General features: G+C 40.7%; 1 protein-coding gene across 27 annotated transcripts in view; it reads left to right on the top strand.

Moving 5' to 3' along the window:
• The window catches only part of DLG2 (discs large MAGUK scaffold protein 2), a 1,874,701-nt gene extending 1,863,200 nt beyond the window's left edge, over positions 1-11,501 (top strand). For 26 of the 27 annotated variants that reach the window (XM_033121658.1, XM_033121661.1, XM_033121660.1 and 23 more), the window contains 2 exons: positions 4,930-5,021; positions 6,775-11,501. In XM_033121658.1, the coding sequence (XP_032977549.1) occupies positions 4,930-5,021; positions 6,775-6,881 (199 nt within the window). In that variant the 3' untranslated portion in view covers positions 6,882-11,501. The remainder of the gene's footprint in view (positions 1-4,929; positions 5,022-6,774) is intronic. The other variant, XM_033121657.1, reaches the window with a different exon arrangement.
• The last annotated feature ends 4,981 nt before the right edge of the window (positions 11,502-16,482 follow it).

Genomic DNA, 16,482 nt, shown 5'->3' with positions numbered 1-16,482 from the left:
GGCCTCAGCTGGCCTCCGTACCTCGTGACCCAGCCCATTATTAACAGCTCTTTCTTACACACGCCTACTAATGGGAAATGCCACTGCTGATTTTTTAAGCTGTCCCCTTTTTTTAAAGCTATATTCAAGTTTTTTGAGCCACTAGAGACATTACGTCAGTGATGCCTTAAAATGTCTTCGCTAATGTTTCTTTTCTTTTCACTTCACAAGGTGTTTTATGTGTGTGCATGATTTTGTTCTGTTTCGTTGTTTTAAAGGTAGCTCGATTTGCTTTCGTTGTTCGGTTTGGTTTTCCAAATGATTGGTAGTGTTATCTTTGAATTGTTTCTTACTTCTCAGAGCAGTTCCATGGGTAAATCTTTCTGAATGTGTGGGTTTATAAAGAGGGAATATACAATATTTTAGACTCTTTTCATTGGCATTTCACTTTTTTCTATCATAGAATTCTTAAATTCCTTAATTAAAACCTCGTGTAGACAGACCACTATCCTTAATAGGGAGTTTTCTTCGTGGCTTGGCAACAAAATATCTAGAACCTTAACCAATAGCTCCATGCCTGCACACATTCATGAATAAGTAAAAAATGCACGACTAGGATGTTTCTATTTTTTTTTATTTTTCAGAGGACTTGTAAATTAACTTCCCTCAAAAATCAGTAAATAAATTGAGCAGATAGTCATGACCTACCTATAACGTTCCATATGTTCTACAGCAATTGGATAGTGTTGGCATTGCTCTATGGACAACTCTCGCACAAAAGTGAGGCCGCAGTAACCATGTAGGCAGCAGAGAAAAGAGGCTAAGAGCAGGACCTTGAAAATTAGTCAGGCTAGGTTTGGTTCTTTGCTTTGCCACTGATGAGTTATGTCCCCTTGGGCAAGTGGCTTGACCTCTACAAGATTTAGTTCCTCACCTCTAAACTAGACACATTCATAATATGTCCTTCATAGAGCTAGTGTAAAAGTTAAACAGGATCACAAATATAAAAAAGCTTCTTCCTACAGTCTTTGGCATATAGTAAGCACTCACTAAAGAGTAGCTATTATTACTATTTAAGATTTCAAGTTATTTTATTATAAATGGAATAAAGCTAGCTTATGATTATAAAAAAACATAAATAGTACCTTTTCCAAGAGATCACAAGAGTTAATGCTAGCGTGTCTGTTGCAAGAGCTTTGTTCAAATATGCCTTCATTTGGGCCTCAAGACCTTAGAGTATTTGACAGGGTACAGAAGTGAACCATAAAGTGCTGGAAGACATTGTTTATGGACAGACCAAAGAAAATGAAATTACTTAATCCCAGAGGTGAAAGCAGTTACTTGCTTAGGAAAATGGCTGTTTGCCTCTTCTCTGAGGATGAAGAAGCGAAGCAAGCTGCAGTAGCTGGAATTGCAGCCTAAGAGAATTAAGTTAAATATGTAGTTGATCTCTGGGGAAACTGCCAGAGCTTTATCTTAAAAGCAGACTATATTCTCATAAATAAAAGATGGACAAAGTTTCTTACCAGGATGAAAAAATAAAATCAGGGAGTCACTGAGAATTAGGCACCACGAATTTGGGTATTAAACTATAGTATAAAGAGCATTGCCCATAGTTGGCACGTGGAAAAATATGTGTTAATGATAAAATAATGGTTCTTGATAGTATTATTCCCTGATAGAATGTATTAAATTTCTCCTCATGTAGGATATTGTGTGGGGTACTGCACAAAGTGAATTAAGCAACACCAAATTTCATTATGTAAAGGTAATTTATAATCTGTGAAGAGCCTCGTAAATATTATTATGAATGCTAATGTTAATAAGAATTTCAAAAATGGCCCTCACATCCTGAGAACAGCATCTTAAAGGCCTGTTTCATAAATAGACGAAGAGGTTTCCACATCACAGACACGCGATGGGGTGAATGGCTTCACAGGGAAGTGAGGCCTGAGGGAGAAACAGCAGTTGCACGTTTGGTTGAGTTTGAGATTGGGAGACATATCCATCTGGTGCTCAGTAGGAGAAGGTCTACTTCCTTCCACAATGATGAGGTGACTTATTTAGTTTTGCCTTAGGGCATTGTCACAGCCGCTTATCACCAAGGAAGATTAAGCAGAGGGAAGGCTGGATTCCTCCTTGAGGACAGTGAATCTGACAGAATGTGCTGCCGCCATAATCCCAGGTCTCCCATGCAGTAATGGTGACGTTCAAGCCAATATGCTCTTATTTGTAAATGCTGGGTGTTTACTTTGCAGTTCACTCTTTTCCAAGGGTTTCACTTCAGGAGCAAAGCTGGAATAAATTGTCCATTCCCCAGGAAGGAGTGAATGCTAGGTCAGCTGGAACAAGAGCATGACAGCTGTCACGTTTAGGCATGGATACATCATCACACGTGTTATTTCTCCAGGGCATCATCCCCATCAAACCACAGAGCTCGTTAGCACACATGTAGCTGACTCTTCAGAGAAGCATAAGACCAAGGGCATGTATGAAAGAGATGTTCTTTTTATATTGTGTCGCCTTGTGACTTCTGTTCCCTGCACCACCCCAAAGCAAAGAGAAGTTTTCACCTTGCCACCCCAATCTGCTCTTACCTTCTTGCTCCCGTGATGGCCTGTGTTCGCTCCTCTATTCAACTGTACCATAATTATATGTATTTGTCTAGCTCTCCATTCATTCATTCATTCACTTACTCATTCAACAAATAAGTGTGGAGTCAGGCTCCATTCCACATGCTGATGAACAAGCCATGGTCTCTGCCCTCAAAAAAACTCACAGATTAGGCAAAAAGACAAAACAAGTTCGTACACTAGAGGATTAAAAACCTAAATTTAGTCTTTGTTACAATAAGTGCAAAGGGAATTGAAAGAAGACAGCGCAGCATGGGCCAGGGAAGTCACAGAAGATCCCAACCTACATGATTTCTTGAAATCTGGAGCAAAACACTATCTGTGAAAAACATCCCTTTGTTTAGCCCAGCATCTCCTGAGAATGACAACCATTCACACCTTCCAGAGCTAGTGCTGTTTGGGCGGAGAATTACAGCTACCATCTCTCAGGAGGAGATGAGTTTATGTCAGTAGTAAGAGTTCAGGAAATGTCCATTTCTTTATATTGCACCCATCAGCGTCGTATGCAGAATCACATTCATATCTGGCTTCAGTTTTTCATTTTTTCCAAATAAATCTCTTTTGAAAACAAGTGGTTGGTATAATGGAAAGTCTGTTTGACTAAAAATTGGTTTTAAAAAAACTTTGAGTTCTTACATCAGATGTACTCTTTATTAAAAATACAACCTTAGGCGAGTCACTTTGCTATCTCAGGCCTCACTTACTTTCTCAGAAAAAAAGGAATTGATGGAGACCACATCTTCTAAACCCAGACCTCTGGCATCCTAAATGACATGCAAAGGCAGCAATGCCTTTGAGAAATAATGTCTGGGAAAACTGCCAGAGCTGTATCTTAGATACAGAATTCTACATGTACCTGTGATGCTTCCCGATGGGCCCACTGAAATGTCTTTGCTCTCAGCCGGACTTTTGTCACCCCGGTGCGGTCACACTGGTATTCTTATGATGATCAAAGGCAATGATTATCAGTCTTTGATTAATAAAATGTCTTTAAGAAAAAAAATGGGAAGACCAATCATTTTTATTTAATAAGTGCAGTTTGGTAGGCAAAAAAAAAGTTAACATCAGAGGACATGGGAGGATAAAGCTGCCGCTGACGAGGAATCAATAGATTAGGTTATTTTCCATTTCCCTCGACCTCAATTTGTCCTTGAGCGTAGGTTGGGTTTAAATAAACTTACAACGATTAAGCAGCACAGGCTAACAGAAAGAAAAGCACAGAGAATCCTTCCCAGGCCTAATTCCTCTACAGCCAGTTCTCCTATCAGAACAAAAATAAACAAAAGTGAGCATCAGAGATTCTTATCAAGTCCTCTAACCTGGCTCACTGTTTGATATTACTTCCTTACAGCCTATCGGAAAATATTTTGGTCCCAGTGCTTTGGATTGTTACATTCTCTCTGTGTACATTTTAATTCAAGCCTTTAGCAGCTCCTTGAGATTCCATTGGATTATAAAAACGGAGGAAGTTAGGGCTCTGGTTGCTACCGACATGTGGTGGCATTAGCAGAAGTTGAGCAGCGAGAGGGACACATGCCTGTTGGGCCTGAAATATACGTACACCTAAGGGGCCTGTCTCCTTTTTTATAATTCTTCGGAAGCACTTTCTGTGTTTCTCCAGTCCACGTTTTCTGCTGCACGTTGAAGATGAATAGCAGCCCTGAGGGAGGATAGGGGAGTAGAGAAATCAAAGCCTTCTGAAAGGTCAGGACCTGAGAACAGTCAAGTTGTGTTCTCTCAGATATAATGAGGTCCAAAATTCTGTGATGTACCTTCCTTTCACTCCATCTCTTCTCCTCCCTCTCACCACCCCTGGAAGATTTCATTCAATTCTACGTGCCACATTTAAGAGAGGTTGTGATAGACCAGAACAAATTCCAAGGAAGGGTGGCCAGGAAAGTTAGGATTTGGAAATCACGTCCAAGGAGAGAATAGATGAAGGAAGTAGGACAGTTTATTCTGAAGGAGTGGAAACATCAAGGGATGCACGATTTATAGACCTTGCTGTCTGTCATGGAGGAAGGAAGTTTATTAATCTATGGAACTACAGAGGACAGGACAGGGACCAGCGCTGGAAATCATAAGGAGATAGATTCTGTTTCAATCAATATAGTCCAAGAGACTGCCCTCTGAGAGAGGGAGGGAGTCCTTGTTGCTGAAATGATTCCAGAAAAGAGGAGTCCAGAATGAAGACTTAAGTAGCAGCTGCTCCTATTACACTAGGTTTCCTGCAGGCTTCCTTTTTGCCAGACATTTTAATTTTTCAGGATTTGTTATATCCCTTGTGTGTTCTAATACCAAACCCTCATTTTCCCAGGGAGATGAACAAGCGTCTAACAGAGGAACAGGCCAAGAAAACCTACGATCGTGCAATTAAACTAGAACAAGAATTTGGAGAGTATTTTACAGGTAAGTTCATTTACCATGGGACTGTGAGAAAGGAGATAAATTGTCTGATATTTGGCATCGTAGTGGGCCTGGTATATCTGGGCCCTAACACCTTCCTGCTGAGAATCCATAATTTCCCTCTGATTCACCCACTGGATCCAGACTCTGGGTTTTCCCTACTCTGAATTCCACCGCAGCCGGCTTCTGGATCCCCAGTGGCCCTATTCAAAACCAGGACAGGCAGATGCCACTGAGCTGTCTCCTGCTGTTAAGGAGATTTTAGGCATTGATACCTCATTAAGCTATCTCCCTGACATCATCAAAAAACTTGAAAAAGAAATTTTCAGGGCTCAAAGTGTGCAGTATCCAAACCAGAGACTCTTGAGAAGCCATCTCAGGTCCTCCATTCTCTGCTTCAGGGACCTGGAGGTCGGACTTCCCATTAGCGGCCCTTGAACAAGAGGCTTGAACCACTTCCCTGTGTTTCAATGAATTCCCTGTCAAGTCTCAATGCAAAACTTGTTTTTTTTTTCTTTTTAAATCTTTGCTTGGAAACATAAAGTTTGGGGAATAAAGGAAGATTTTCTTGTCCTGGATAGTCTGGGTTCCCTCTTCTTATATATTTTCATGAAACACTGATCACATCCAAAGATGGATCAAGCTTTGTGGAATTTGCCTTACAACTGATGGTTGGAAAACAAGAACGTTCCTCCTGTATTACCTGATGTGAAGTTAGATGTTTTATTTTTTTACCTTATTCTGAGGAAAAGTGCCAGTGGCTTAGCAGTTTGCAAATATGTTGAATTGGCTAATCTGAAGTAAAATTTCCATCAAGAACAAAGATAGGAGTTATGTTTCATCCTTAAAGAAAATCCAGGTAGGACCATCAAATCAAAACCATGTACAATTGACAGTGGCTTATATTCAGGAATATAATGCAGTAATCAATATACTCTGAGGAGTTTTTGAAAATCTAAGCCATGTTTCAGTAGCAATTTATTTCTAAGCCCTAGTGTCATATGTTTTAGAGATCTAGTTGCAAGATAGCTTTTGTTCAAAAGAGATCACAAGACGTACTTAAATCTACTTTAGGTGACTTGGTGTCTTAGGTATACACAGTTTAGCAGTTTGTTGGTTTCCTCCTATTGATGTTTCTTATAAGTAGTTGCCATAAAATATTCTCAGTATGAGCATCCCTGAAGGGTAAAATTTCATTTTACTTGATTACTTGTAGAATCAATGGTGTTTCCTAGTAAAGGTTTTGGGCATTGAGGAGATTAACTGACGTTTCTTCCAAAACCTTTATAATTTCCTCTGTGTCTAAAATATCTGAATTTCTTTCCCTGATAAAGTAAGGACAGTACAGAGAGGATAAGGCCAGCTTTCTTTGGTAAATGGGGAGCTCTCAATCTGAAAATTGCTCGATGCCTCGCTCAGTGCCTGGCCCGGAGTCGATACCCATAAAATGTAAATAAATAAATGATTTAGAGGTAAATAAGGTAAATGCCCAGAACTACAGACAAACATGTAGAAAGTGGAAAGACTATGGTGCATTTATTACCAATCCAGAACGTGCCTTGAAAACATTTTTTTTAAAGCACGGGTGTGACCTTGCTTAAGTGAATTTTCTGCACTTTCTTACTAATGTAAAGTAATGTTAAGCTTCCTGATGAGTTTGTCTGTTACTGAGTTGAGCTTCTGCTGTGTGATTGAGGGTTGTTCTTCACTACGCAGGAATGACTCCTAACTTTGGGTGTGTTTGCTTTTATTCTAGCGATTGTCCAAGGAGACACCTTAGAAGATATATATAACCAATGCAAGCTTGTTATTGAAGAGCAATCTGGGCCTTTCATCTGGATTCCCTCAAAAGAAAAGTTATAAATTAGCTACTGCACCTCTGACAACGACAGAAGAGCATTTAGAAGAACAAAATATATATAACATACTACTTGGAGGCTTTTATGTTTTTGTTGCATTTATGTTTTTGCAGTCAATGTGAATTCTTATGAATGTACAACACAAACTGTGTGAAGCCATGAAGGAAACGGAGGGGCCAAAGGGTGGGACGGAAAAGATACTGCAGTATGCAGAAAGGCTTTGGTTTGCTCAAGGGGCCAGGTATAGGGATGATCCGCTGATGGGCTTTTTGCTCAAGAGATGGGCAGCCTCCTCACCCCAGCAGATGTCCAGAGCTGATTTAGCTGCTGAGCTCTCTGTGTTTTTTGCTTTAAAGAAAAGTTGCCAGCACTTGAACTTCACCAACCTTCCCATTACCCACATCTGTAATTGGTCCACTTCGAATTTGATAACTATGCACATCCTTTGATTTCTTAACAAGCAAAAGAAAGAAAGAAGGAAAAAAGAAAGGAGTCCCTTTGGAGACGGCATAATATCAGGGAAGCATAAGCATGTAGTTTCTGTGACTGGCATCTGCAAAGACAAGCATTTCACAAATTTGCAAGGGTGTGGAGGACTGAGCTTCCGGAGAGGAGGGGACTCCCCCTGGGGTTAGCTTTATGATTGTTTATTGTCTATTTTGCCATTTATAAACTGAAAGAAGGCACTAAAGATGAGAATAATTTATACAATAAAAATATATTAAATGTATAGAAACAAATTTCTATAGGTTAAAAACGTTTTGTGAAATATTTTGTAAAGACGAATTAATGGAAAGACTAACTGTAAGCACTATCCGCAGACGATCAAAGTCAAGAACTGAAAGTCGCACTCTCCCTTCTGTTGCCAATGATGCATTAGGAGCATCTGAGTTCCTTCCAAAGTCTGACACAGACTTCTCCCTCACTTACCTCCCATGATCTCCCTTCCCTGTTAGTGATAGACTCTCACGGAGCACATCCCTTCATGAGTTGCCCTCATGGCTATTTTTAGACGACATTTGGTTAATGCCTTTTTAAGCTGATGGCTCTCAGAGACCAACTCATGCAAATGAACGAAAGGGAAGTTTTTGCTTTTCTCTCATTAAACATCCTGGGCCTGCGTGCAAATAGTTGAATAACTTCGTTTCTAGTTACTTATATACAATTCTTAAACATCATTCCTTTAGTATTTTGGTCAACCATGAGTAATTAGGCCTTTTTTTTTTTTTTTTTTTTGGTCTGTTTCACAAGTAGCAGGTTTTATAACAGCCAGAGATGGTATAGAGCCATGGAAAGATCTGTCCCAAGATGCACTACTTCTTTGAGGAAGAGATAAAGAAGTATCTGGTTGGGGGGATGAGCGGTACAGATTTTTGTTTCTGTGTACAGGGCAAAGAACACCATAAGGAAAGACAATTAATGACTTTGAACTCAACCAACTGAACTGCCTTTCTTAGAGGCTACACCTGGACCAAGTTTATTTTTTAGCAATTCTAATAATGATGACTTAAAAAACAGAAACCTCCCGGAGCTATATCCTACTTTAGAACCAATGGTGACATCAGCATTGCTTGTGCCCAAGGTGTTTAGAGAGAGACTTTTCAGTGATCTCTATAACCACACAACTCTGGGTTCTATGCATGCCCAGACTAAGCCCCATCGCCTTATTTCTGGGGTACATCCAGACCTGGCAGGGATTCTGCCACACTGTGCAGCAAACCAGCATAGAGGCTGGGATGGTAGAGCAAGAGATAGAGCCATCAGCAGTGATGGGGCTTTTCACAGTAAGAACATCAGAGCTCGGACTGAGGGTCTCTTTCCAAAAACAAGCATTGTTCATCTTACACTAAATACCACTGTCTGCCTGGCTGCAGTCACAGGAACAAACACAAAAATTATGCATCTACCTATAAAGTCTTGAGGCTGCCTTTGACAATGGAAGGGCTGGCAATGTATTTTCCCTCTGACGAAAGTTAAATTTCTGGACAGTTCCTTAGATTGCCCAGAATGAGAAAGATGTGTCCACGGCTGCCATTCGCCAGTTTCAGGTCGAGGTCTACTTTCATCAATATTGCTCCTGGAAGTCTTCTGCCACCAGAATGCCATTCCTGATCCCAGCTCTATTTTTAGGCCACCATGATAACTTCTTTGGTTTCTCAACTGAGCATGCAACCCTTTATTTAAAGGACTGTCATTAATGAGTAGATGTTTCCGCGGGTCGTGTGATGTGCTTTCCATTTACTATTAAGTATCGCTGTGGCTGAGTACAATCAAATTGAACCACCAACCCTTGGTTTTGTAGTAATATAATTATTTATTTTCCTAGTGTAGATGCTTTCAGATTCGAATTGGCATTTGCACTGATTTTTTTATGTAGATTTATATAAATATATATATATATGTATACATATATATTTGCTTGAAGAATCACCAAGCAAATTGGTGAGAGGGTCTTTTCCTATAGAATTTACACCTCCATTTGTTATGTTGTCCTGCGCTTCCCAATGTTGAGGTCTCTATGGCTCCAAAGAACCGGTGTATTTTGCAGCAAATCTGATGACTGGTATGGAAATGGCACGAAAGTTACCTAGATTACATCTGATGCAAATGCACTTGGAGCCTGGGGCCAGACTGGTGCTAACATTGCAAACTTTGTCCGGAGCTCTCTCCAATCTGAAGGCTTGCTGGGGGCACAATGTCACCTTCATATGCTGGGCCCTTTCGGAAAAGTGCCAGATCGTGTCACTGGTGCTATTTTTCATGCTCTGGTACAATGTGTAGCACCACGGGGGTCTCAGCTTTACCAAAATCAAAATCCCATTTGTCAGCTAATTGCAGGGGCATTTGTTTTTTGCTCTCCTCCCGCAGGATTTGTTGGCCACTTCTTTGCAGGCCTTTTCTCTCAGCATCAAGTTTTTGGGTGGGCTCTATCTGTTTAGTGAGCCCACCTTTACAAAGCCGCACTCAGGTGCCTGTGAGCTGTCTTAGATCCTACTGCCAGCCCTTCGGGACTCCAAGCCAGGGAAAAGCTCTCCACAACTCTGGCTCTCGCCTCTGGTTCTTTCACAGTCCTTTCATCTGCTTTCCCCTTTCTCTTTTTATCTCATTCCATCAGTCTTTGGGGTACCTCTCCTTTTATCCTTCCTTTCTATCTTCTCTGAGCTGTTCATTTTCTCCTGTAATCCTTCTGTATTCCCTCCCTTTCATTCCCCATCTCTTTGTCCATCTCTCCTTTATTCTCACTCTCGCTTTCCCCTTCTTATTCCTCTTTCCTCTCCTTACCTGTTCTTTTTCTTTCCCTCACATCTCCGATCACCTCCCATACCCTGCCTCTCAATTTTTATGTCCTATAAGGGCTCATGGCTGATTCAGACAGCAAGTCCATAGACTGGACTCATGACACAAATACTTTGGGTCACCATTTCACCTACGCAGCCCAGAAAGCAAAGCTGAGCGTGAGGTCCTGAACTGGAGCACCGCTCACTGAGCCAGCCTGCACCGCTGCCTTGGCAGTGACGCTGCATGTGCTCTGGGCCCTGCCGGCACCTGGGTGACTGCCTGCCTGAAGGCTGGTCCAAAGCGAGCCCACTCCCAGCACCATCCTGTGGCTCCGAGGACACTCCCTTTCAAAAGGGCAGACTCTGGCCCCCACAACTATTCTGACAGCAAACCTCTTCCTTCTCATTGAAGCCATGCCATCGCCTTGACTTGGAGAGAGACATTTTTTTCCCATTCATAAGCTTTCCTCCACCCCCCACCCCCATTTTTATGTGAAGCCCCTCTGCTTTTCAGCTGGTGATTGCTCTGGTGAGATTGGATGGACTCGCTGGTGAGATAACATTCCTTTTCCTGTCTTGGTCCTGCCTAATAAATTCCTACAAAAATATTTAAGTCAAGGAGTCAGGCTAGCTCCTAAGTTCACAGTAATTTGTCACTCCTAGGGGGAAAAAGGGGGCATTTCCCTTAAAGTATGTGGAGTACTTCCTGTGACAACTGATTTGGCCGAGGGCTCCCTGGAGAATTCTGTGGCTATATACATTTTACTTATGTGTATGTATGGTATATGTGGTATGTATATCATGTATACACATACTACATTTGTGAATGGATGTGAATGGAAACCCCCCTATACACCCTCCAGTCTGTAAATATCCTTCCTCACTGAAAACTGTGCTTTGGAAATCATACCTTGTACAGCTGTGCAGTTTCTTGTAGCAGCTGAGGACAAGCTAAGATAGGTGGATGATTTGGACAAAGATCATCTGAAAGGTAAAATTCAGAATTTCCCTAGCAACTCATGAGGACAGACAACAAAATGGCAAGGTGGACTGCCCTTAGGATGGCAAATTTTTCTTCTCTCCTTTTTGAATTTGTGTTTCCTGTGTCTTAACTTCTGAGTGCACCAGGCTGTACCCGTTAGAGCCTTTCAATATGACGGTTTTGTGCTTCTCTCTGATAGGATGTTCCTCCATTGAGCTGTAGTGCAGGATGGGAGGGAGGGGGAAATACTCCTTGCCTGGGCTGGAGTTTACAGAGACACTGCACAGCTTACACTCCTGTTAAGTGTAAATATTCGACACTTCCATTCCATTTGTGTAAAAAATAAAGCACACACGATTATAAAATTAAGATGTATATTTCATACTCAGTGTGTCCGTGCATATTTATTGCGTTTCCAGTTGTCGTTGTTGGGCCCCCTTGTGAAATTGCTTGATAGAATGTTTATAAACATGTCATGGTTTTATTATAAGATATAAATATTAGAACACTTTATACTTCAGAGCAAATTATTTTCTCCCAAAGCATAATTTGTCTTGTTTCATAAAGAATACAATCATTCATTGCTATTTTTATCAAATTTGTCGGATTTCAGAACTGACGTGTAGTTAGAATAGGTTTGCTCTGAGTAATATTGGCACAGCTGAGAAGAGCTGAAAGTGGTACTTTTGAATATTTTTAATATTTGGTTACCTCTTGCCTGCTTTTAATCAGGATTTTGCCGAGAGTGAACAATGTATTTTAAAAATAGGTTTTTAAAAGACCCTCACAGCTATATGAAAACATTGATTCCCCTGTTTCAAAATTGTGAAATTCTAGAAGATAGTAAGAATGGAGAAGAGTATTTTTTTTTCTTATCTGATACTTATGATGAAAAGAAAGGCATAAATTGAAGTGTCATTATATGGATAATACACTGAGGTCTCAAAATATACCAGCTCCAAAGATCTGAACATATCAAAAATGTCAGGTTTGGAAATCTGAATCTGCCAGATAATGTTCTAAATTCTTCCTTCCAAGTTAATATGTGCTTTGTCATATTGACATTTAGATAATACATGTCCGACGGTGGGAGGACCAAAACAAATATCTCCATGGTAGGGGTGAAATTTCGCCATCAAAGCAATCGCTCTGAAATATGCTTTGCTTCATGATAAACTATCACATAATTGGATCAGCCATCTGGGAAGCCAGACTCGTTGGTCATACTGTGTTGGCCATCACTGTGAGCCCACTGTCCCTGTCCCTAATGCGTGGTGGCAAAGCAGAGATATCAGCGGCAGCAATGTAAGAAGGCATTGACTGAAGCTGCAAGCCCAATATGCGACTCAAATTTTGGCAGTTACTCATTTTTAACATTTACATAGTCTCACCAGATGTATTATCAATGGTAACACTGCACAACTCCAATAATGGGTGTGTTTATGGGGGGTGAGGAGCTAGAAGAGCTTTTGACTTTGTGTCCTATTTCATTTCTACGTATGTAACTTTTTAAAACATGGTCATTCTAGAAGTCTCAAAGGCTAGAAGTGGACAGCACATCTCTGAACCTAAGAGGACCTGGCTACCAATCGATGGTCTTTGTAGGTACTCTGAGACTACATAACCAGGGACAAAATTTAAAACCTCAGTGGGTCACAAAGCTAAGGAATATTGGTAGAGGGGCAACTGGCTTTCTCAGCACAACCACAGAGCCTTCGAAGTTGTCAGGGGACAGTGTCTTCTATGGGTCAGGACTGCTGGGACTCATGACCCCATTCATTGCTCTCTGTGACTCAGCCCACCCCCACATCTCCGGAGGTACCCCCGCTATAATGAAACTGATCCCTTCCCCCTTCAAAAGTTACAGCCACTGTCAACTCCAGCCTTTGCCCCTAATTCCCCTGGGCACAGTTGGGACAAAGTTAGAATACTGGGCAAACTTTGCTACTGTGTTTCCCCGAAAATAAGACCTCAGCAGACAGTCAGCTCTAATGTGTCTTGTGGAGCAAAAATTAACGTAAGACCCGGTATTATATTATTATACTATATTATATTATATTATTATATTATATTATATTATATTATATTATATTATATTATATGACCTGGTTTTATATTACAGTAAAATAAGACCAGGTCTTATATTAATTTTTGCTCCAAAAGACACATTAGAGCTGATTGTCTGGCTAGGTCTTATTTTCGGGGAAACACAATAAAGACTTATTTTCAGGGATAATAAAAGGGAAATACAAGATAAGCTGATTTAAGGGATGGGCTTAGTGCCTAGCCCCTGGCCACCTGCCATGTGACAAAGGCCGTCTTTCCACACCACCCAGTGGTCCCTAAAACACAGCCTGACCTGATGTCAGAAACTTTACTCCATTGTAGCACATTTGAGAGATACTATATCCATGCGTGACTAAGCATTGCTTTGCTGTGACATCAGCTGCAACTAAAAAGTGCCTGCTGTCTCCATCGCCTTGCTTTCCCATGCTAGAACACAAATGGGAGTGTCACCATGGTTACCTTGGATCTCTCTTAAGTTGTAAAATTACCTTAGACACAGATTCTGTCGCAGTAGGTGTGGGGAGGGGCCAAGCACCCTCATTTCTAACAAGCTCCCGGGTAAGGCTAACCCTGGAGTGACCAGGGTCTAATCCAGAGCTTTCCAAACTGTTGCTGACCACCCATCACTGGGTCATAAGCCAGAACTTATCTTTTTAATGAAATAGAAATTAGAGTGCTCCACCTGTAGAAAGGATAAATATCGTTTTGTGTTGCTTGTGTCCGGTGTCAAATGTACTTCCTACTGTAGACCATAGTCGGTTTGAGAAACTGCCCAGAACTTCACTCAGCCAGCAACCAGCAGGTAACTCTCCTCCTGAAGATGCTGTGCCACTGCTGAGAAAGCAAAATATGAAATCCTTCTCTATGCCACCTCTTGGCTTTTCCTCATAGGTCCTCGTTTCAGAGTCACACAAACCAATGTACAGACCCTCTGTGCCCAACTGAGACAGCTAGTAAAATTTGAAACATCCACCTCCAACCTACTAAAGATGACCAATATCTAAGGCAAGTTTCCAAACTGGAGTAAAACAACCAAAAAACTGATGGCTCCTTCCAAAAGTCAACATAGACCTTTGCAGTTTCCAAAGGCCTGGTCCACAGCCTTCACAAGGGACATCTAATTATTGAATTAAAGTGTCACAGTCTTTTATCTGATTATTTTCAGGTTCTAGGTAAAATTAGCATGGTCTGAGGACCCGTGGCTTATACACTGTATTTGCTGAGTCCTTTTTCTGTACCCAAATAATTTCTCTTGTGTCTAAAATAATTCCCACACGTGGCCTTAAAAATTTGGAGGTATTCTTGCAGAAGAGAAAAAGAAAACTTAAAGGATAAATGATTTACGAAACGTGCTTCACAGCTAATACCGATGCATCAGTACAACATCATGGGTCAAAATGGAAAGGCCTGAGAGAGACACAAGTCTCTCCCAACCTCCTGTCTAAGACTTGCCTTCCCGGTACTGGTTCCCGGTCTTACCTTATCTGGAAGATTGACGCAGGTGACATCTGCTCTTCCAGGCTTCACAAGGATGCCCTGTGTGCATACTGCACAGCAGAAAGCTAACGTCCAAACAATAAGACATAGAACAGACTTCATTTCAGCAAAATACAATAGACTCTCTTCCACGTGAAAGGAGAGGGAAGAAAAATATTTTGTTTTGGGGGTGAACATTAAAATTTTCAAATTCCCTGTGGCTCAAGATAGGAAATTATAATTAACTTTTCCTTAGTAATGAAGTTAAGAGTCCTTCAGAAAAAACAGTTAATTTCTATTCAAGAAAAGTACAAAACCAACAAGTTAAAAGGTTGGATTATTATATAAATGGATCGCTTGATTTTCATGGGCTACTCCCGCATCTTTGATAGTCTTAGTAAACTTTCTGCGGAAATTCTGTGTGTCACTGTGCTCTTTCATTTGGCAGTGCTGGCATGACTAACCCCAGGATGAAGGAAATTTCTCCCCTTGTCCTTTCCAAATCATTCTCTTCTTACAATATTATTCATCCTGCTGGACTACAGCCACCAAATGTGGTTTTCAGTCCACAGTACTTTTCGTTAACAGTTGGTGGTTTGGTTTTTGACTATCTGAAATTCTTCAGAGTATAAAGTTATAGGAATGTATGGCATGTTTTAAACTTGGGGTCAATCAATACATTAAAATTTGGAGTATTTAAGCTAACATTTCATGCAAAGAAAAACTAGCAGTTGTTTAATTTAAAAGGCGATACAAAGAAAACATTTGCAAAGAAGCTGGCATTTTTTTATTATTCATCTTATTGTCATTCCTTACACATTTGATCAGCAAACAATAAACATCTGCTTGGAGCCAGGCTCTATTTAGATAGTGCAATAAAAAATAAATGCACAGGGCACATCCTGTCTGCCAAAGGACTGCAAGCCTAGTAGCAAAGACAAAAACAACAAAACAAAACAAAACAAAAAAACTAAAACACAGAAACTCTAGAACAGACCAGTGCGTGCATAAAGACTTTGAAAGAGTGACCTTGACATCTAGGCATCAAACATACACCTGGTCCATACAGTTTGCCTCATTGCTGACACCCTGGGAAAAACCTTTATGGCAAAATGGAGTCTCTTCTGTGGCATTCCTCATTCTGTCAAATTACTGATATTTCATTCTGTAGTTTAAGCTCTTGAGAGTTGGGTTTCCTTCCTTCCTTCCTTCCTTCCTTCTTTCCTTCCTTCCTTCCTTTCTTTCATAATGCAAGTGCCTGAGATTAAATGATTGATTGCCGAGGCATCTACTTCAAAGACAGCTATTTCTAATAAACACATTGCCAGCTACACAACTAGATAAAGAACCAGGCAGCCCCATCCTTGAAGTTTCCTTTGTTTTAGAGATCTCTGGTTGACTTATGTCATGCAGGGTCTCTGGTCCCGCACAAGAGAGAAAGCAAGGGAGAAAGCAACCTATTTGAAGAAATAATGACTAAAAAGTTTCCTAACCTGGCAAAGGAAATAGACATACAAGTCCAGAAATCGCAGAGTCCCAAACAAGATGAACCCAAACAGGTCCACACCTAGACACATTATAATTATAATGGCAAAGGTTAAACACAAAGAGACAACCCTAAAAGCAGCAAGAGAAAGGTGACTAGTAACTTGAAAGGGAACTTCCATAAGATTGTCAACTGATTTCTCAACAGAAATTTTGCAGGCCTGAAGGGATTGGCGCAAAATATCAACATAATGAAAAGCAAGAATCTACAACCAAGATTATTCTAGCCAGCAAAGCTATCATTTACAATCAAAGGA

This window comes from Rhinolophus ferrumequinum, chromosome 11 (genome assembly GCF_004115265.2).
Source record: "Rhinolophus ferrumequinum isolate MPI-CBG mRhiFer1 chromosome 11, mRhiFer1_v1.p, whole genome shotgun sequence".
NCBI lineage: Eukaryota > Metazoa > Chordata > Mammalia > Chiroptera > Rhinolophidae > Rhinolophus > Rhinolophus ferrumequinum.
The sequence above is the reverse complement of the archived record's forward strand: the minus strand, read 5'-3'. Positions and strand labels throughout refer to the sequence as shown.